The sequence below is a fragment of the Pleurotus ostreatus genome (assembly GCF_014466165.1).
Source record: "Pleurotus ostreatus strain PC9 chromosome Unknown scaffold_9, whole genome shotgun sequence".
Classification (NCBI taxonomy): Eukaryota; Fungi; Basidiomycota; class Agaricomycetes; order Agaricales; family Pleurotaceae; genus Pleurotus; species Pleurotus ostreatus.
In genome coordinates this window covers 1,457,653-1,476,525 of record NW_023503164.1, presented here as the reverse complement: position 1 = coordinate 1,476,525, position 18,873 = coordinate 1,457,653, and the positions used below count along the sequence as shown (strand labels likewise).

Genomic DNA, 18,873 nt, shown 5'->3' with positions numbered 1-18,873 from the left:
GGACAGTAGAATACGCCATAGTACTTGGTCTTCTCGTTTTCCAACAAGGAAATACACATAAATGATATGTCAATCTTCCGCAAACTTTTCCCAGTCCCACTCAAATCTGCATGCCATAAGAGGTATGCCCTTGATGGTAGCAGCACGGGGTGCACCTCGACGCCAGCGCTCCCACTGGCAATCCCCATACTGGCTGCGGAAGTCGATGAACTGCAGCGTTGGCATACGCAGAAATACGTGCTCAACCGTGCGCCAATCGTCAAAGGCGTAAGGGACGGAGATGCGGAGCCCTTTCAGTTTTGGCGTCCGCACTTCAAGGAGAGTGTGTAGGATGAGGTATGCGTCTACAGCGAGTAGATAGCGGTCAACACGAGCCGGCGAACGGAGAACAGGAGGCAAAGAGAAAGGCAAACGCACCATCTCGACCATTCTGAAAGTCGAAGTACTCTAGATCAGGCATGTGCTGGAGGAGCGAGAAGGCGGGGATGCGAAGGGAGTATATCGAGAACACCCGCACGCTCCGTATGACCTCCTTCACGCGATCAGATATCGCTATTTCTGCAGGCGACCCGTGTACTTCAGCCTTCCATCTGAGCAGCCTCCTGTCCGGCGGCAGACACCCGGTGAAATCAACCGAGGCCCACAGCGTGTGCAGATTAGGGAGGAGAGTTGCTTCCAAGGGTTGTGCAGAGATGCCGCGCACCTCGAGGTGGGTGATGGATGGGTGAGTGCTGAGAATAGAGTGAAATGTGTCCCAGTCCCTGATCGAGTGATCCCACGTGAACCTCTTCAATGCAAACGGGGGTCTGCTCCAATGCAGCGTCTTGTGCAGCGGGACCTCGCGACTTGAGTACGAGCCCAGGAATACGAACCCTCTCAGGTTGACCAGCCGACTGAGGATCGCGTCGACCAGCTGTCCGGGCTCTGAGGAGCATTCGAGACGGTAGTTCAGGCAGAATGTGAATCTGCGCACGTAAAGTGTGAGGCGATGGTTTCCTTTGTCGGTTACGGTATCGTGGAATCTGCGGAGGGGTTGGATGTTCTGACCACAGCTGAGCGCCGCGCTGCCGAGAGAGACGTCCTCGTACAGAATTCGCTCTGTCTCTGAGCGTATCAATCTCGAAGCGACCAGGAGCGAGTGCAGCGTCGGTCGGTCGTCGACGTGGGCGATGACGGATCCAACGAGCTCTGTAGGAATCTGAGAGATCATACTGCGAGTCAAAGCAGTGCTCAAGAGCGCAACAAGAGCGCCAACACTTTATATTGGGAACGTGGAACGGGTCCGCTGACCTGACAATTGGTGTCGAAATCTCAGGCTGTCCATGTGCCTGAGGGCGTGCATCGCGCGTAGCTAAAACAAAATTGGATCTAGAGAACACCCCAAGGTATACAGATAATGGTAAGAAGAAGAAAGTCGTTTCGGACTCAGCCACTGTTCGAAGTTCGAACATCTCAGCAGTTCATGCTATCTTCTCCAAATCCGACTCAACCACGTTCTGCGCGGACTCTCACTCGCATCGGGCTCAGTACTGTCAGTTTCCCCAGGTCCCTTCGAGGTGGGAATGGGGCTGCTGTTGGCGTAGCGACGTTTGTATTCAGCTGGCGTTTCTCCATTTGTACCGGCCTTCCACATGCCTCGACGAGCCGATCTATGAGGATACCGTAAGTGATGAGCAAATGGCAGACAAACAGAACGCACTTGGCCTCCTCCATCGCACTCATATACTGCTCTTTCCCCCACTGTCCGTATTCAGCGTTGCTCTGCTCGTACACTGTGCCGCAGCCAGCCCTGCAAATTCGCCTTCAGAATTTGTTCGAGACTCAGAGCTTGGACACTGACTTTAGCATTTCTATCGAAAGGTTGGCTCCCCTTCTAATCGCTAGCGAGCCCGGCAGCAGACGCGGGGACACCACGATCGCGACCTAGGTAGGTAACACAGTGAGAAGCCCGACTCCGGAGCCACACCTACGCAACTCACTACGCGGTTATACTGGTCTCTGCGGAGGAGCTGGCAGTAGACAGTGCGCCCTTGTAGGCGGTTCCTCAGCCAGAGCAGGCTTTCCGCGGAATGCGGTTGCGCTGGACGGCCGAAATGAGCGCCCTTGAAAGGTTAGACTTTAGCTTTGCGTGGATTGTAACCGCGTACTTCTGGAGCATCCACTCCGGCGATTCGGATGTGTATGGTCTTGTCTTTGAGTGCTGGAGCACAAATGTTAGTCCACGGTATGTTATACACGCGGGGAACACGGACCTTTGGTAGCGGCCGGTATTCTTCGAAATTTCAGAGGCCAACGCCAGCCCAGCCCGGGAGTGTGGTACAATCTAAAGTTATCTGCGTCCCCCACACTGTGTCCTCAACTGATAAGACGTCCTAGCGGAAGCGGCCACGCCCGTACCATGCACACCGAGCGAGCAGTAATCGAGAAACTCACTTCGTTACGTATCCTTTCACCCACTTTCGCTTTTGAAAGACGTCCGGGGTAATCCATTCCGCATTTCTTATTCTACGAAAGTACCGCCTGTATACAGAGGTTCCAACTACTGTTGAGAGCGAGCCAAGGGCAAACGCGGTGGGGAGAACGACCGCTAGTGGAGTTTGGGAGTTTGTGAGGGAATTGAAGAAGTTTGAGGCAGTCGTCTGGATCACCTCGCGAATTTCGTAGCCTTCTTTACGTTCTTCGGTGGGCATGGCCAGGACGTGGAACAGTGGCACGAAGCTCAGTTTAATTCTAAGTTGATAAATATCCTAGCTTGTTTCACACGGGTAGTGACCAGCAAAACACATAAAGAAGCTACTTTGATAGTTGCGTGAATTCCACGATGTAAAGTTCTTCTGCAATCCTGACTCTCGTGCCCATGGTCTCTGTAACATCATGGATATACCTCTGAAGCTATGACCTCTGAAGCCATGACCCGCATCCGGCGTAACTTGTAGAGCAGCCCGACATGAGCACCTTCGCTTCCGCAATCGTGGAGTGCATTGCTAACAACACCGTAAGAGAGTGTATAGGTTCTGCAAGTCTCTTCCGGATCCTTCCACACTCTTCGAAACCCATGTGTGTTGGGGCAAAAGACGCGAAACCGGGAGCAGAAACGTTCGGCTATCTTCCGGTGGCCCATTCAACCCGTTGTTTGAGGGTACGTGATGCCATTGTTCGCCTCGTGGAGACCGTCCGCTCTCGTGAGGCAGTACCGGCGAGGCAACCTTCAAACACTTGCCTGATCTAGTGTTGGGGATTTATGCCACCCATTATGCAACAAATCGGGAAGCAGTAAACGTGGTTTTCATTCGGTTATCTCTTGTGACCATCCTAACGGTTCGGTGCGGAGATTTAGGGTGCCTACTTACTACCCTAGGCCTTGGGATAAAGGCCTGCCGGTGGGTTGGCCACACCCAGACAATGAGGCTGAAAGGAAGGCCTTTATGTATAAGAGGGAGGGTCAAACAGTAAGAGGCTCATTCAAACATAGTACCATACCGCAACTACGTACCGTGCAATATGCTCGACGCATTCAAGATCAAGCCCTTCGACCTTGAGCCGATATTCGCGTCTTGGACTGACGGTCCCCGCTTTACGGGCAACCCCAAGAAAGACCTACCTGTCGACGAATGGTTGAACCAAATCAAGGAGGGGTGTGTTCAGCGCAAGGTGCCGCAGGAATACTGGCACAAAGTCGGTCGTCATTTCATGGAACCAAAGGCGAAAGCGAGGTAAGTTTGCTCTCTAGACGACATGTTTCTATACTGAAACGATGACGTAGGATGGACGAGTTGAAGAAAGTGATGGCCAAGGTCCATGGTGGCAACTATCGCTGGAACTGGAAGAAATTCAAGATCGCTATGCGCAATATGGGATGTACGTATTATTTGAGACTTTACCTCTCCCCCAGACTAACGCTATTACCAGGGGATATTGATGCGTCCGAAACCGAGGCTATTCGTGTCCAAACGAAACCGTCTGGGATATTTTGGTTCACGAAGAACAAGACCGAGGAACCTGAATCTGTTGAAGAGGTCGTAGAGACCAAGGATGTCAAGGGACACCAACGTCCGACCTTGTCGTCTATGCGCTCGGACTCGCTGTGGCTCATGCGCAAGAATTCGAAGAATGCGAGTGAACAGCCCCAGAGGCCCATACCAGTCAAATCCAAGACAACAGACTCTTCTTTTTGGAATACCAGGAAGGAGAAGGAGTCTTCCAAAGACGAAGTGTCGAAGGAGGTCATCTCCGCAGCGCCTCTTCCCAAGAAAGCTGAGACCGCTGTAGTCCTTCCCTCGAAGCCGGTCGAGTCGAGTCCAGAAGAGAGTAAGGAACCCTTTTAGCATCGTAAGCGGCTTTTGCTCATGTCATCTTAGCGGTTACAACCATCGCTCATGCACCAAAGTGGCTCCTCAACGCCTGTAACGCGCTTGACTTCCTCACCACTGAGCATCCAAAAACCATGACGACGATCAGGTGAGCGTTGCCCATCATCTTAGTAGAAAGTGACATACTGAACTCTCCTCGCAGCGCTGTTCTCATTACCGTTGGTACTCTACCCGCAACTCTGGTAGCTGCAGGCGTTGGAGGACCCGTTGGAGCAGTATTGGCCTCCCACGCCGCGCAAGCCGTCAGCGCGGTGGCCCTCGGTGTCGGTAACTTGTTGAAAGCACAAACGGACGGACAAGTCCAAGCAGCCAATGCCCCCGCCACGTCGACCGTTCGCTGAAGTTCCCGAAGTTGCTACATGCGGGACAGGTAGCAAGACCTGGACCCATTCACGTTGTTTATAAATTTATTTGTTATCATTTTATGCACTTACGACCATTAGCCCTTCACATACTTGTACTACCATTCATGTCTGTTGGCTGTGCGGTCAGAACCATCGACCGTCTAGATCCGATAATAGTGGTCCGTCAATTCGATGACCGTCTACATAGATGCCGCCGCGTGCATATTCTGGATCAATACGAATTGATAAGTCGGAGCAAAGCTTCATAAAATCATTGGGTAGTGGCGATCTTAGGCCAAGTCGGAGGTGCTTGTTTGGACCTGATTTCCTGAATCGCTAAGAAGAGGTTCAAATTCCAAATGGGAGAGGAAAGAAATGAGTACTGACGTCGAATTCGAGGAAGGAAGAGTGTAAAAGGACACGATCCTTGGGGAGACTAATACTCTTCCCGATGGACTTTGAAGAATCTGTGGAGGAATAAAGAGCATCGCCAAGTATTGGTGCTGCACGAGGCGGATTAAGAGAGGGGGATGTCACAGGGCGGGATGTCTCGTACCTCGGAGGCATTGCGCCATGTGTATTCGAAGTTGATGTTTCAAACCAGTGTGTAATTTGAGTTGAATGAGGCTCAAAGGAGCTACAGGCTAAACGATGCAAATGTCAGGCAGTTCCTGCGGCCAAGTCGAAACTGTGACGTACAGATGAAGCGAGAAGCTTCCAGCTCGTCACTGAGTTACTCGCCTTCGTTGATGAGCTCAATGAGCCTCGGCCATCATTGTACTGCAGCGCAGCTTCGACGGTACCTTCTCCTCCAGGGAAGGACGCCTTTCCGCCCCTCACTATGGCTAGATAGTATTTGTCAATGGTTCGTTGACTAAATTGCCGTGAGAGGTCTCGGGCCATGGAAGGCGAGCGGGCCAAGAGAAGAGACCCCGTTGTACACTGTCGACACAGGCATCGTGAGTAAAGTTCCAGGATGCAGGACTCCCTTTAGGGCACCTTATCCAACCGATGGACGGGAAATGGGCCATCCGGTAGGTTCAGACTATTTTTGAGACCTATATCAACGCAGCATCAGGACACTACCCGTACATCCTTACGCCACAGCCATACCTTGGAGAAGGTAGTCAAATTGATTTTCGTCGGTCTGTTTGCTGACTTTCAGTTTGCGTGCAACACGGAAAAGATACCGCTGCTCACCACCGACTCTGGGGACGCGTTCTTAGGAAGCTGCGCCTGGCAAACTAGTCCAGCGGGTTTGTTGAGGAGAATGACGCCTCTGTCGATGTATGCAACATGTCTCAGAGCTCCTGAGGAAGAACGGAACGACATGTACGGGACCAACGGAGTCGGAGAGTACTAGTAACTTCGGAGGTGAACTTCCAGGAGTGAGCGAAGTGACCGTGAGAATAGAAACTCCCATGCTCAGTGCCAATCACTCTTTCTTCTTCATAACCTACCATTACTTTCCACTTAGCGAAACAGCAATGTCGAATGTAGCCGCCAACGCAGACGCTCCAAAATCAGCAAAGTGAGTATATATGTGTGTGTCCTCGATGGGGCCTCCATTAACCTATAGCGTGTTGTTAATACCAGAAAGCGAAAGCTCACCGACAAGTCCATCCCGAATGTTATCCTACAAAACCCAGCGTTCGCGGAGGATTCAGCAATGTATCAGGACCTTCTGGAGATGGAACGCAAACTAGATTGGACTACCACGAGAAAGAAAGCCGAAGTTCAGGATGCGCTGGGGAGAAATCCAACAGTGAGTGGATTAGATACTAGTATTCTTCCGACTTCCCAATATCTCGAAGACGACGCGCACCCTCCGGCTGTTCCTCAGTCACAGCACTTCAGGCCAGGCATGGCAGGCAGGATCTGATGCTGTGGTTCCCAACTTCGATACAGGAGAAGGTGTTCCTGCGTGGACGCTGAAGATTGATGGCAGGTTGTTGGAGGTGCGTCCGTCCTGGACATGCATACTTGTTTCTGAGAAATAGCAGCCCCCGAATGCACGAAGCAGGGACAAGATTCAGCCGCGAAAATTCTCGACTTTGATCAAACGAATGGTAGTGGAGATGGACAGAGACCCAGCAGTGTACCCAGAGTCGAACATCGTCGAAGTGAGTATATTGCTTCCCCCTCAGGTCCAGGCCTTTACACGCTACTGTCAGTGGCCCCGCGCGTCAAGTCACCAGAATCCGGTTCTGGACGGGTTCACTATTCGCAGGACGGGCGATGTGCTCACTAAGATCAGGCTCATATTATTCCTTGACCATATGCCGGAGCAATTCAAGGTCGCTCCTGAACTAGGTCACATCATCTTGCGCCCTACTCTACCATGACGCTGACCATTTCCACAGCCGCTGTGCTTAGCATCAAAGAAGAAAGTCGGGTCGGCGTCATCCAAGCGTTGTGGAACTACGTGAAGGTGCAAGGGCTGCAGGATAAAAGCAATAGGCGGATAGTACGAGCCGATGATGCACTGAAACCCGTTCGTTCACACCCTAATCAGTTATCACGACTGCTAACCGAAGGACTAGATCTTCGGTGCAGAATCTGTGCCTTTCCACAAACTCCCAGACATTGTGAATCGATACCTGACTGCCCCAGACCCCGTAGTCATCCATTATACACTAAATCCAGGAATACCACCACCTGAGAGACCGTCAGCCTGGGATATGGAAGTCAAGATCGAGGACCATACGCTCAAGAATCGAATGACTGTCATGCTCCAGGCTAACAAAGAGAGTGCTGCGACCCTTGCTAAACTAGACGAAGAGGTAATATATAAACATTCTTCGTTGTCGAAATTACTGACCCCTGCATAGATCGCCTTACTCGCTCAATCGTTACACAACTCCCACCTCAAACGGACTTTCTTACAATCGTTTGCAGATGACCCAGCTCAGTTCATCCAGACATGGCTGGAATCTCAGTCGAGGGACCTGGAAAGTATCCTAGGCGGAGCGGGTGAAGGTGCGGCCGTCAGAGCGGAAGAGCTCAAGAGGAGTGAATTTTTCAGGTTGCCGTGGGTAGAAGAGGTAAGCACTTTCATACGGAAAATTCGACGGTTGCTCATGTCCTCTAGGCTGTGGCAATCCACGAAGGTATTCGTCTATCCCAGAAGGGCATTCAGTGAGGGATATATACCATATTCTCTGCCGCTTTGATATGAGTAATATGTGTTTCTGTACACCGAGATGCTAATGCTACATTGTTTTCTGTTGTAAGTGATAACCCTGCGTATGATTTGGCTAGTCCGTCTAATCCTCTCCTGCTCTGACGTTTCTCCCTTTACACGCCTCGGTGGCTGCCTGGGACCGTATCAGGGAAAGAGCGACCTCGTTGTAGCTCGACCCCCGTGATCACTAATGCTATTGCGATGGAGAAGTACATGAAAACCACCGCCTTCTTCAGCCCATCGCTCCGTAGTACACGGTTCACCCACAGGGGGACCCGCGGTATCGAGTGGGCTCTTATTTGTCCTGCTTCGAGGTCAAGATCATTGGTCATGGACCTAAGGCGGCGCTCCCCCAAGGAAGGCATATCTGAAGGGGGGATATAACCTTTGACTGCAACGAAGTGTCAAGGGCCGCTCTCCATCAAGGATAAAGAACGGTGTGTAATTCCCACCTGATGCTCCAGTTAACGAAATATTGATAGCCCTCCCCGAGAAGCGCCTAGGGTCTGCGTTTCTGGTTGCTACTGCCGGTGGTATGGTCACGGATGGCGGAAGCATCACCTTCTCTACAAGAGATGGCTTTGCTGGTGATACTGCCTGTGCCATTGGATTCGAGGGAGGAAGGAATGGACTTTCATTAATGCTGTGGCCGTACCTCTATAAGCGTTCGGCTTTCAGGCCTTCAGTGGTAAATGACTTGTCTTTCGCCTCCGTCAGCTTCTTCCTTTCACACCCTCCCGAGGGCTATGTCGCATCATTCGAAGATCATGCTTCTTCATTGATCAAGATGAGTCTCGTGTGTGGGCGGTGTAACGCAGACTATTACAGAACCCATCAAATGCCGCTCCAGTGAGAATTACATGGACCTACAAATAGAGGCCAATCTCGACGACGTGCATTCGATTAGGCTGGCAGGTCTCAAAAGGTGCGTCTTGTTTCTTTTGCCAACCGCCACCCACACCTGCTAAGGCGCACCTGATCTGGATATCGATTCTTGATGCTGTAGACCTTGCACCATCATCATCAGTCCGAAAAAAAAACGGACTTCTGGGGGGTGGCATCGTTGTTAGGCACGGCGATAGATCAAGTGGCGTACTTTGCGTACTACAGGGGATTTGACGGCTGGTCGTGGCGATGTGCTCGTGGTTAGATCAGCGAGACTACACCTTATAAATCAATGGGACATCGGCGCACCCCGGTTTAGCATCAACATTCTGACCGACGTGACGCCCGTACAAGACATAGCAGCCTTACTGCGACTCTCGCTATGTTTCGCATATGGGCACTGTTGTACTTCTTGGACATGATGTGGAACTCGTGGTCTAGTCGGATCTTTGTCCTTCGACTTAATCATTCCGATTCTCTTCTTCGCGCTCCCCGCCTTCTCGATCATGGCTGGTGGATCTGGGCTATGTCATGGTGTTTTGTATCCGACGAGTCGTGGGGGACGCTATCCCAATGAGGGAGAGTGCGTACTTTAGCGGCTGCATTGCACAGTGATGTTCCCTGGCAAAAAAGAAGGATTGATGATAACCCACAGCTGGGCTGTTAGACTGCTTATTCCGGCTATCGGTTGATCTATATTATCTAGTACCCCCTCCGTGGGGCGGTCCGAATGGGAAGTCATTTCATGTTCACCTCGGAAGCCCATTGACTTTGACACTGTTGTTAAGGGCCAAGCCACTGTCATCTAAGCTGTCCAAATCCCAGAAGGGCAAGGGACCGGTCCCGTATTTCCATCTGAATTAGCACCATGATACCAAGCGACTTGAAGACTTGAAGTAGCAAGTAAATCTTTAACGCTGGAGCGGGCTTTGAATTCAAAGAGAAGTAGCATAACTAACACTGCCATAACACCACAATTCTGCGCTGGACTATCCCACACTTGGCAGGTTTTGAATTTTGTGCACCCTGTATAATGAAAGGCTGGAACCCTACTATCCGCAAGGGTTTGTCTAACGCGTCGATGTGGTTTTCTTACGGGAGGCTAGCGGCACCACAGCTTTGGATGGGGCTATACTTGGTCCTCAGTACACATATCCGAGTACATATGTGGTTTTTTGCCATCACATTGTGTGATACCGCCGACGTTTGTTCCATGTACCCTTCCACCATATTTATGATTTGTAACCCGTGAAGTGAAGTGATTCGTAAGATCATCTTATCAGATAACAAGCGCCTCTGCATCGTGAGTGAGGCGTGAACTACCTGACTTCGCACTCATCCCATACATTGACAGAATGGACACTGCATTCCGCAAGATCGACATCGATATTTATGATGAGGACGTTCTGCAAGAATCAGAACTTTACGAGCCATTTCCTCAGGATGCTGCACAGGCATTAGACGAAGCAAAGCAACGACAATCCGCAGTGCGGAGTGCCCTGGCTAAGTGCGTTCGTGAGCATTTTCTTCGATAGTGGTGCATCGGTTGATCCCTAGTGCAGAGGAGACGTCCCAGGTGCTCTTAGCATCGCGCTGGAGAACGCGCCCTACGGGCCTAATGTCGAAGACGCAAAGGTGTGTCTATCCTCCTTGCACCGTGTCCTTCGCTGCTGATCTTATCGTCATTCACAAGGTTTTGACGCTACAGACAATCCTCACCATACTTAACAGCACCAAGTCCACGGAGGTGTCCTCAGTCATCAAAGCTCTCTCCCAAGACTCGCAGGATGCTCTCATGAAGTACCTTTACAAGGGCATGGCTATGCCAGGCTGGGGTGATATCAGCGGCAGTGTCCTGCTAGGGTGGCACGAGAAGGTGCGCTCATCCCGCCGCTTCTCTGTTTGTCACTCATTTGCTTCCAGTTGACTGAGATCGCTGGCGTCGGGTCCATCGTGCGCACGATGACCGATCGCCGTAGAGTTTGAGGATACAGACACTTCATAGTTTGTATTATCACCGCGATTTGCTAGCAAAGTTCTTCTTTTCCCCAGACCAAATATTTCTTGTCTGAGTGCGTTATGGAGCTGGTTTATGGACCATAGGGGACGGCAAACGCCGAACCGCCGACCTAAGTGGATTGTCTCTGCGCCAGCACTTGAACCAGAACCACTACCATCGACATCGCAGACACCTGTCTGCGCACACGGCCTCCTCTTTGCTTCATTTTTGCAGTTGTATGCTCTATAGAAGAAACAAATCAGCCCAGAAAGAATCGACTTCAGACCTCTATTTACCCAGCAACCATTATATTCCTCAAGATGGATCATCCCACTCAGACGACGCAGTCCCTTCTGGCCTCAGGCTCTTGCTTGATGTCCCAGAGGAATCCCTCCTCCACATTACTTCTTATCTCGAACCGCCGTCCCTCTTGGCCCTCGGACGAGTATGCAAAATCCTGTCTCAACACGTAAAGCTAGACAGCACTTGGCTTCGGGCGTTCGCAACTCAATGCCTAGCAATTTCTCCTGAGAGCGATCTTGAATTGATTGAAAATAAATCCTTAATGCTTAGGAGGTCCCCTCAGCAGCCATGGAGGGACCTATTCATTGCGAGATATAAACTTTTGAGGTACGCCGATGGTATGGGCACCGGAATCCCGCTGATCAGTTCGAGTTTAGACGTTGGGGGTTTTCCGGCAACTCGCTAATGACGCATACACCATTAAACAACGCTACGCCTGGGACAAGCATGCAGCTCGCTTGCACACAGATGCCAAATATCGCACCATGGACCACTCCGATTCCTAACATAATTGTTTTCTCCGCTTCATCTGGTGCTGTTTGTCGTTCTTTGCCCCTTACCGGCAAGGTTGGTAACGTCTACCTGGCCCCGGAGCTCATTGGAGTAGCACACCCGTGCGCCATCTCTGCTCATGATGGTGCAGGAAAAGCCTTATTTGGGTACCCCGACGGAAAAGTTGGCCTCGTTATCGTACAGAAGGCCATTGATCACGCGAGCGTCATGCGCCACGTTGTACCAATCATCAGTCCGATCGACGTTAGTCATACAGGACCAGTGTCAGCCGTTACATGGGAGAAGCTCGACACTAGGAAGGACGGTGGTGTCAGATATGGGGCTAGCGTTGCCCTCGACAACACGGTCAAGGTTTGGGACGCCAACAGGAATTCCCTACACTGTCTCTGGTCTTCACACCCGTCGTACGGCACATCCTCATTCTTCACTGTGGAAGCCAGGATTACAGATTACGGAATCGTCGCATGCGGCCTCGCAGACGGCAGTCTGTTTATTTGGTCTGGTCTTGGGAAACTCTTGCCCACGTCTACGCGATCTCCTACTCTCCAGACTCCAGAAATTAGGGGGTTAGCCATAGAATGTCCAGTCGCTAGATCACCAAACACGTCTCCCCTGACCATTTCGAAGCTCGTCCTCGACGCTGGAGATCCAGAGGCGAACATAATACATCTCCTGGTTGCTTATCAAGACGACGCCGATTTCTATCGTATTTCCGTCGATACCGTTACCCAGCAAACCCGGATCACTTCATTCGGTAACGACCCATCCTTCGGCTCCATTTCCTGCTTGGAGTCCTTCTTTACTCGTGTCCAAAACACGGAAGGTCGCAGTGTTGTCGTAGTTGGCGATTCTTTGGGATGTATAAATGTCTATGACTGGACGGTAGACCTCGGGAGTGACACATTACCAGGGGCTGCGCGAGATCGCCCGGTCCTCCCTATATCCAGGTTCGAAGCCCATACCGAGGGTGGAAAGATCACCGCCATTGCGGGTAACGATGCCGTCCTGATCACTGGATCTTCAACCGGCGAGGTTAAGGTTTGGGACAGTTTGAACTTCGCCTTCATCAGAGAGTTTGGGCCCAGAAAACGTGGTCAACATAGAGCAGAGGCTACCTATGACGAAGAATCCATCGGCCAAATCCTGTTGACGGGGGACAAGCAAGTCCTTGTATTCAACGTTGGCGATAGAGTAGTTGGATGGTGGGCTGGACCAGATCGCAAGGGCTATAGAGGCGGCGTTCGAGGTAGAAATGTGGTGGGAATACCGAAGAAGAAGAAAGACGCGGGGCGGGTGAGCAGAGGTTCAAGTATGATTTTCACTTTTCCGACAATATGTCTAGCTTCTAATTCGTTCTTCAAAGATGCCTACGCACTTCGGGCAGCCATCGATGAATCCAGGGATCTCACCGACGATGTTCCTATGCCTGAAGGTGTCCTCGAGCGGAGGCAAAATGAACGAGAACAAAGGGTTGGGTTAGAGAGTCTGGGATTAAGTGAAGCCGAAGCCGTGGAGTACGTGCTGATGCTAAGCCGGGACAACTATGAGGAAGAATATGATGAACGATATATTGGCGACGTGGAGGAAGGCGTGTTTGACAATGATTTCGAGCTTGATGGAGTGGCGCACGTTATCGCAGCTTCCCACCGCCCAAGTGCTCCGTCGCCTACCCCGTCGATTCCGACTACTTCGCCCCCATCATCTTGGTCTAGTCCTCGACCCTCTCCCCAAGGAAGCCGTGCAGTCTCTTGGATCTCCCGTTCAAACTCCAATTCCAAGATCCAGGTTTCTCCAAGAATGCAGGATGAGCCTAGAGAAGCTGGGTCCACTCGCATCGGGAAACAACCTAGCGGCGGATCGGAGTCCAGCAAACTGGAGGCCATCAACATAGACCAATCCGAGCAACATTTCCCTATGATGGCGAGCAAAAGCTGGACGGGCAGTCCCAGCCAATACGCTGATGGTACCCCGAAGTCGCGCGGCTCCCCTTCTACCTCTAAATCGCCATCCGCTTGGAACAAGCCTCTGGCCATTAGTAAATCGCCCGAGGCTCGCGATATGGAGCAACCCAATAAAGGCAAGGCTAAAGAGACAAAAGCCTTTGATTTAGACGACATAGACGATGATTTGAGATTTGCAATCGAATTGAGCTTGGCGGAGGCAGCCAGTCGGGAATGTCTCTAGATATCTTAGTTCTCAGTAGGCCTTAGACTTACAGTCCCTCCGTTCTTGACCCATTAATAACGAACCCGTTGGCATTCGCGACATTGACAACAAGTGACTCACAAGTCCATTCCTCTCGATTATATACATGTAAATCAATCATCCAGCTCATCCTCTTCCTCCTTAGACTGCGCACCGAGCATATCTTGCTCAACCATACCTACAACCATGTCCATGGCAGCGCGACTCATTCGAGGAACTGCACCTGGCCTCAGGAGGGGATGCTGCGCTGGATCTAATTCCTCGGTATCCATGTCGTCTCCGCCATCGCTACTCTCTGCATCGTCCTCTTGTGGACTTGTGGCAGCGCTCCCGTTTTGATTGTCAGTCTCATCTCCAGAATCCGACCCAGAGCCTTCCGAATCGTCGGAATCAGCTTCGAACGAGACGTCAGAACCGTCCGACTCGTCAAACTGGGCACTGGCGAGGGTGACCTTGCCCGTGTTAACCATGACGTTTGCACGGGCCTTAGATTTTTCAGTGGCTGGTGGATGTTGATTGTTGGGCGGGCCAAATAGGTGACGGTGGTTTCGCACCCAGCCGTTGATAGGGTCTTGTTCCTTCGCGTCGATGACGCCGAATTGGGTTTCTTCACCCTCGTCTGCCTCATCATCGTCACCGTCACCGGCTTCGTCCTTCATCGGCCGTCGAGTTAGGACTACTGAACAAGTTCTTCCAGTGCCACCGATGATTCTCAGACCTTCCGTCCTATTTATGAGGTCCCCGATGGACCAGAATTCACAAGGCTTGCTTTCACCCCAGAGAATGCCCTCCCTCATGAACCACAGACTGCCGGCCTTCGCGCCTCGGTAAGCTTGAATACCAGGAACACCCTGGCCACCTGGTCCAGGGCCTTCCGTAGAACTGCGAAATATATCGACGGAGGGCTCCAGAAGGGGGATAGGAAGATGCGAGAGAAATTCCCGTAGAATTGGGAGGGTTTCCGAGCCTTTTTTATGGGTGACCTCGTTTGTACCGCCCGTAGTGGTTATGGGTGTGGTTGCCTTCGCATCTATGCCAAAGATGACCTGTTGGTTGGAAACGCCCTTTACGGCGGACGGAGCGTCGGCAGTCAAGAGCACAACAGTCCAGTGGGGTTTTGATTTTCCCCGAGTAGGCAGGACAAAGGCCCGGGTTAGGGTCTGCACTGGGATTTCTGTCTCGACAGCATGCGTCGCTGGGTTCTCAAAGGCAACACTGGAAGCATAGATTTTGATGTCAGTCTTCTTTCTGACTGGAGATGTCGCAGATATGGAATGAAGTGTAAAAAGTGGGCTGCCGCGGTCCTGAATGGAGGTTCTGGCGCGTTTAGAGTCTTGCGCGTCCTCCGATGCGCCACCATCCTCTCTAGGTCTCTTGTTTTGGTCTGATGAATAGGGTACGATACCTGCAAGAATGGTGCGAGCTTTGGCTTGCTTATCAGACCACTCGTCCGGCTGAATCGCTTCCAGTGAGCTCGGCGCGCCAACTGCGAAACGGAGAACATTTTCCAAGGTGGCTTTACTGTCATCCGAAGTGCAAAGCTTGGCTACGCGGGACGCCAGCTCAGCTGGAAGGACAGATTCGATAGAGTTCAAGAATGTGGTCGCCATTGCATTTGTTGTTTCGCTAGGCAGAAGCTTGGATCTTCTGGGTGCTGGGCGAATTCACATTATCAAAACACTGTCCGCGTAATAATGAGCGTGAGAGCGCGAACTCTCACGCTCATTCCGTTGCTTCTGGTTTGTATTTCAAAATGTCGCGTGCTGGCTTCGATAAGAGCGCAACCTCCCTTGGAGGAACGCCAATTGGTCGCGTACATGTGCCTCTCGACCATCATCCTCTGACACAGCCCAGTGCCTGTCGAGACGGCGATCAGCCGCTCAAGCTGGATCTTGAAATCGCGTAAGGTGAGAGCGGCGTTTGATCGTGCTCACGGCTTATCAGTTGTATAGAGTACGGCAGCAGTTCCCTCATATGAATACTGGGGTGCTTCCTTCGAACCATCTGGGGATGAGGTAGAATGAAGGAATGATCAATACGGTCCCGTCCAACACATGTGCTGTAATTGCCGGCCGAATCACCACTGGCTCTCTAGGACCACAGGTACGGTCGCAAGTCAGAGCCTATAGGAAGGCCAAGTGTTAACTGTGGTGACCGCTTGACCTCCCACGAGACGACACGAACGGCATGTGCTGTGTGGATAAAAGCTCCATGTCCAGTCCTCTTCCCATCAACTTGTCGCCATGTCTGCATTTCCTGCGAGAGTCGACATCCTCATAGTTGGCGCAGGCCTCAGCGGTCTCTACCAACTCTATCACCTGCGGAAGCTCGGATTCAGCGTAACTATTTTCGAGGCAGGAGGGGGTATCGGCGGCACCTGGTACTGGAACTGTTATCCAGGCTCCCGCGTCGACACCGATGCAACCAATTATCAACTTTCTATCGATGGACTCTGGCAGGACTGGAGCTACGCGACGTTGTTCCCTGATTGGCAGGAACTCCGGAAATACTTTGCGTATATCGACCGCACGCTCGACCTTGGCCGCGACATCTCGCTTAATACGCGCGTGGTTGCCGCTGAGTTCGAAGAAGCTACCGATGAGTGGTTGGTTAGAACGCAGAAAGGCGACATTGTGCGATGTCAATTCTTGAGCTTTTGCACGGGCTTTGCGTCCAAGCCGTACATCCCAGAATTCAAAGGACTGGATACGTTTCGCGGGAGACTGCATCATACTGGAACATGGCCCCAAGAAGGCGTTGATCTACGAAGCAAACGGGTGGCAGTCATTGGTACGGGTGCAAGCGGTGTACAGGTTGTTCAGGAAGCCGCGCCTATTGCTCAACAAGTCACCATCTTCCAACGCACTCCCTGCACCGCCCTGCCTATGGGTCAGCGCAAACTCGATATCGAGGACATAAAGAAGATGAAAGAAGGGCAGCTCAAGGCTTTCACCGATCGGAAGAAATCATACGCAGGGCACAGCTACGATTTCACCGATAGAAATATGGCCGATTGCACGCCGGAGGAACAGGAGGAGCTCTACAAGCAGTTGTACGCGCGCGGGGGGTTCTATCCGCTGTTCGCTGGATTCCGGGAAATTTACACGGACGCCGCCGCGAATGACTGGGTATATGCGATGTGGAGGGACAAGGTCAGAGCGCGTATCAACGACCCCTGGCTGCAAGAAAAGCTTGCGCCCACTATCAAACCATATCCATTTGGCACCAAACGCCTTCCATTGGAGCAGGTTAGACTTCACTTTCAAAAATAGACGTAAGACGCTGAATCTTACCTCCAGAATTATTACGACTTATTCAATCAACCGAACGTCAGCCTCATCGACATCAATGAAAACAGCCTAACGCAGATCACCCCGAAAGGCATACAAACAGCGGACGGGGTTGAGCACGAATTCGATATCATCGTGTTGGCCACTGGCTTCGACGCTATCACTGGCAGCATGACGCAGATCGACATCCGCGGTACTGAAGGCGTGACCATCTTCGACAAATGGACTGCCTTCGCTCGCACATATCTTGGACTGATGACGACAAATTTCCCGAATATGTTCTTTACATACGGGACTCAGGGGCCCACTGCGCTCAGCAATGGCCCCACGGCCGCAGTAAGTGCCCTCGTCTATTCCGCCCTTATCATCGACTGACTAAATGTTCAATGATTCCTCAGGAAGTGCAAGGCGATTGGATCATCCATTGTCTGGAATACATGCGAGCCCACGGGTTCTCCAGGATTCATGCGAAGAAGGAAGCCGAAGAGGCGTATACGAAGCTCGTGGGTGACCTCGGAGATCAAGGCTTGTGGATGAAGGTCAAGTCGTGGTATACCGGGGCCAACATCCCCGGCAAGACGATCCAGCATCTGAACTTTTCGGGGGGCGTGGGCGTGTATGCTGAGATGTGTCGAGAGAATGAGGCGAATGGATATGAAGGGTTCGAATTGACTTCAGGCAGAGTCAGTAGCGGCCCGCCGGCGCGGTCTATGTTGTAGGTGGGTACACCGAAGTAATTCTCAGCACAGCTATCCGCTGACTTTTTTATATGGAGAAAAGTTCGGAGTGTTTAAGGAATGAATGTATGAGTGACGTTTTGCTTTAGCAAGCTGCCCAGCACAAGTGCTCAGTACTCCGTAAGAATCCCCGTCAACACAAAATTCAAACAACGAAATACTCAGAATTCAGTCCATCAGAGTAGTACGACTGTGTTGATCCCATTTTCAGCAGTACCCAATGCGCACTGCCGAGGTAGCTTGTCTAAATGAAATACAAAGACAGAGCTTTGTGCTGTAGGTGCGAAGTCGTATTTGCTGGTGTGAATGCGAGGACTGGGAATGGGTGGTGTTCCCACCAAAAGCGAAGTGAGAAGGAACGAAGTGAAACCGAACACCACGTGGCGAACGGAACGGAGGACGGAAACGCGACCAAGCAGCGCCGCGTGCGACTGCTGGACTCGACTCAAACGCAACGCAACGGAGGGAAGGGGAAACTAACTTCTTGTTTTTCTTCATAGGTGGATGTGGGTACTATATATACTGTAGGTAGATGTAAATAAGCACGCAGAGTGTGCATGTGTAATCTAGTAAGCTAGTACCTAACAATGAATGCGGCCGCAGCTGATGACAGACCGAAACAGGAAGTAAACGAAACGATAGTATACGTACAGTAATTCGTGTATCAAGGCTCGAACAGGGTGCCAACCCTACAGTGCACGCCTTATATATGTCAAAAATGGCCTCGTCGTAGCATTCGTATCAGCAGGGCATCAATATCAGTGAGTTTCAACCCATAGACGTAGATCATAGGTAGAGAAAATCAACAAGTGGCGACCCCTTTGAGCGTGAGATTGTGGACTCTCACTTCATTATTCGCGGCTTTTCCACCTCTATCACCGTCTCCATCAACGTGTTGACTAACGGAGGTGCGGTTATTCTTCCAGGTCTAGTCCTCAACTACCTAAAGCCTCATTCATTCGGCGAAGAAACGGCTGGTGTCTGGCAGCCTAGAGATGCTCTAGAGATCCACGGCCATTCCAATATAGAGCAATATTGCAACC

The 18,873-nt window shown here is 51.5% G+C and overlaps 9 protein-coding genes across 9 annotated transcripts; 5 read left to right on the top strand and 4 right to left on the bottom strand.

The window, feature by feature from the left end:
* Positions 1-69: 69 nt before the first annotated feature.
* On the bottom strand, positions 70-1,210 carry PC9H_011672 (uncharacterized protein; the record flags this gene model as incomplete). The annotated part of the gene is made up of 2 exons (XM_036781155.1): positions 70-344; positions 418-1,210. The coding sequence occupies 2 exons, from the start codon at positions 1,208-1,210 to the stop codon at positions 70-72; spliced, it is 1,068 nt and encodes a 355-aa protein (XP_036627010.1).
* A 255-nt stretch (positions 1,211-1,465) lies between these two features.
* On the bottom strand, positions 1,466-2,690 carry LCL3 (putative endonuclease lcl3; the record flags this gene model as incomplete). Its single annotated transcript, XM_036781154.1, has 7 exons — positions 1,466-1,649; positions 1,700-1,789; positions 1,841-1,923; positions 1,980-2,102; positions 2,148-2,200; positions 2,253-2,347; positions 2,434-2,690. 7 exons carry the CDS (start codon positions 2,688-2,690, stop codon positions 1,466-1,468), a joined length of 885 nt encoding a protein of 294 aa, XP_036627009.1.
* Positions 2,691-3,501: 811 nt separating this feature from the next.
* On the top strand, positions 3,502-4,711 carry PC9H_011670 (uncharacterized protein; the record flags this gene model as incomplete). Its single annotated transcript, XM_036781153.1, has 5 exons — positions 3,502-3,713; positions 3,764-3,858; positions 3,910-4,308; positions 4,359-4,458; positions 4,513-4,711. The coding sequence occupies 5 exons, from the start codon at positions 3,502-3,504 to the stop codon at positions 4,709-4,711; spliced, it is 1,005 nt and encodes a 334-aa protein (XP_036627008.1).
* A 147-nt stretch (positions 4,712-4,858) lies between these two features.
* On the bottom strand, positions 4,859-6,046 carry PC9H_011669 (uncharacterized protein; the record flags this gene model as incomplete). The annotated part of the gene is made up of 7 exons (XM_036781152.1): positions 4,859-5,050; positions 5,102-5,217; positions 5,271-5,358; positions 5,414-5,656; positions 5,714-5,772; positions 5,828-5,861; positions 5,915-6,046. The coding sequence occupies 7 exons, from the start codon at positions 6,044-6,046 to the stop codon at positions 4,859-4,861; spliced, it is 864 nt and encodes a 287-aa protein (XP_036627007.1).
* Positions 6,047-6,201: 155 nt separating this feature from the next.
* SNF12 (SWI/SNF complex component snf12) lies at positions 6,202-7,856 on the top strand (the record flags this gene model as incomplete). The annotated part of the gene is made up of 9 exons (XM_036781151.1): positions 6,202-6,245; positions 6,311-6,479; positions 6,529-6,672; positions 6,718-6,837; positions 6,889-7,027; positions 7,078-7,208; positions 7,258-7,497; positions 7,546-7,758; positions 7,806-7,856. The coding sequence occupies 9 exons, from the start codon at positions 6,202-6,204 to the stop codon at positions 7,854-7,856; spliced, it is 1,251 nt and encodes a 416-aa protein (XP_036627006.1).
* Positions 7,857-10,138: 2,282 nt separating this feature from the next.
* PC9H_011667 (uncharacterized protein) lies at positions 10,139-10,769 on the top strand (the record flags this gene model as incomplete). Its single annotated transcript, XM_036781150.1, has 4 exons — positions 10,139-10,290; positions 10,346-10,418; positions 10,477-10,659; positions 10,707-10,769. 4 exons carry the CDS (start codon positions 10,139-10,141, stop codon positions 10,767-10,769), a joined length of 471 nt encoding a protein of 156 aa, XP_036627005.1.
* Positions 10,770-11,020: 251 nt separating this feature from the next.
* PC9H_011666 (uncharacterized protein) lies at positions 11,021-13,782 on the top strand (the record flags this gene model as incomplete). The annotated part of the gene is made up of 2 exons (XM_036781149.1): positions 11,021-11,412; positions 11,463-13,782. 2 exons carry the CDS (start codon positions 11,021-11,023, stop codon positions 13,780-13,782), a joined length of 2,712 nt encoding a protein of 903 aa, XP_036627004.1.
* Positions 13,783-13,916: 134 nt separating this feature from the next.
* PC9H_011665 (uncharacterized protein) lies at positions 13,917-15,413 on the bottom strand (the record flags this gene model as incomplete). The annotated part of the gene is made up of 1 exon (XM_036781148.1): positions 13,917-15,413. The coding sequence occupies one exon, from the start codon at positions 15,411-15,413 to the stop codon at positions 13,917-13,919; it is 1,497 nt and encodes a 498-aa protein (XP_036627003.1).
* A 633-nt stretch (positions 15,414-16,046) lies between these two features.
* On the top strand, positions 16,047-17,812 carry PC9H_011664 (uncharacterized protein; the record flags this gene model as incomplete). The annotated part of the gene is made up of 3 exons (XM_036781147.1): positions 16,047-17,051; positions 17,103-17,429; positions 17,492-17,812. 3 exons carry the CDS (start codon positions 16,047-16,049, stop codon positions 17,810-17,812), a joined length of 1,653 nt encoding a protein of 550 aa, XP_036627002.1.
* Positions 17,813-18,873: the final 1,061 nt, after the last annotated feature.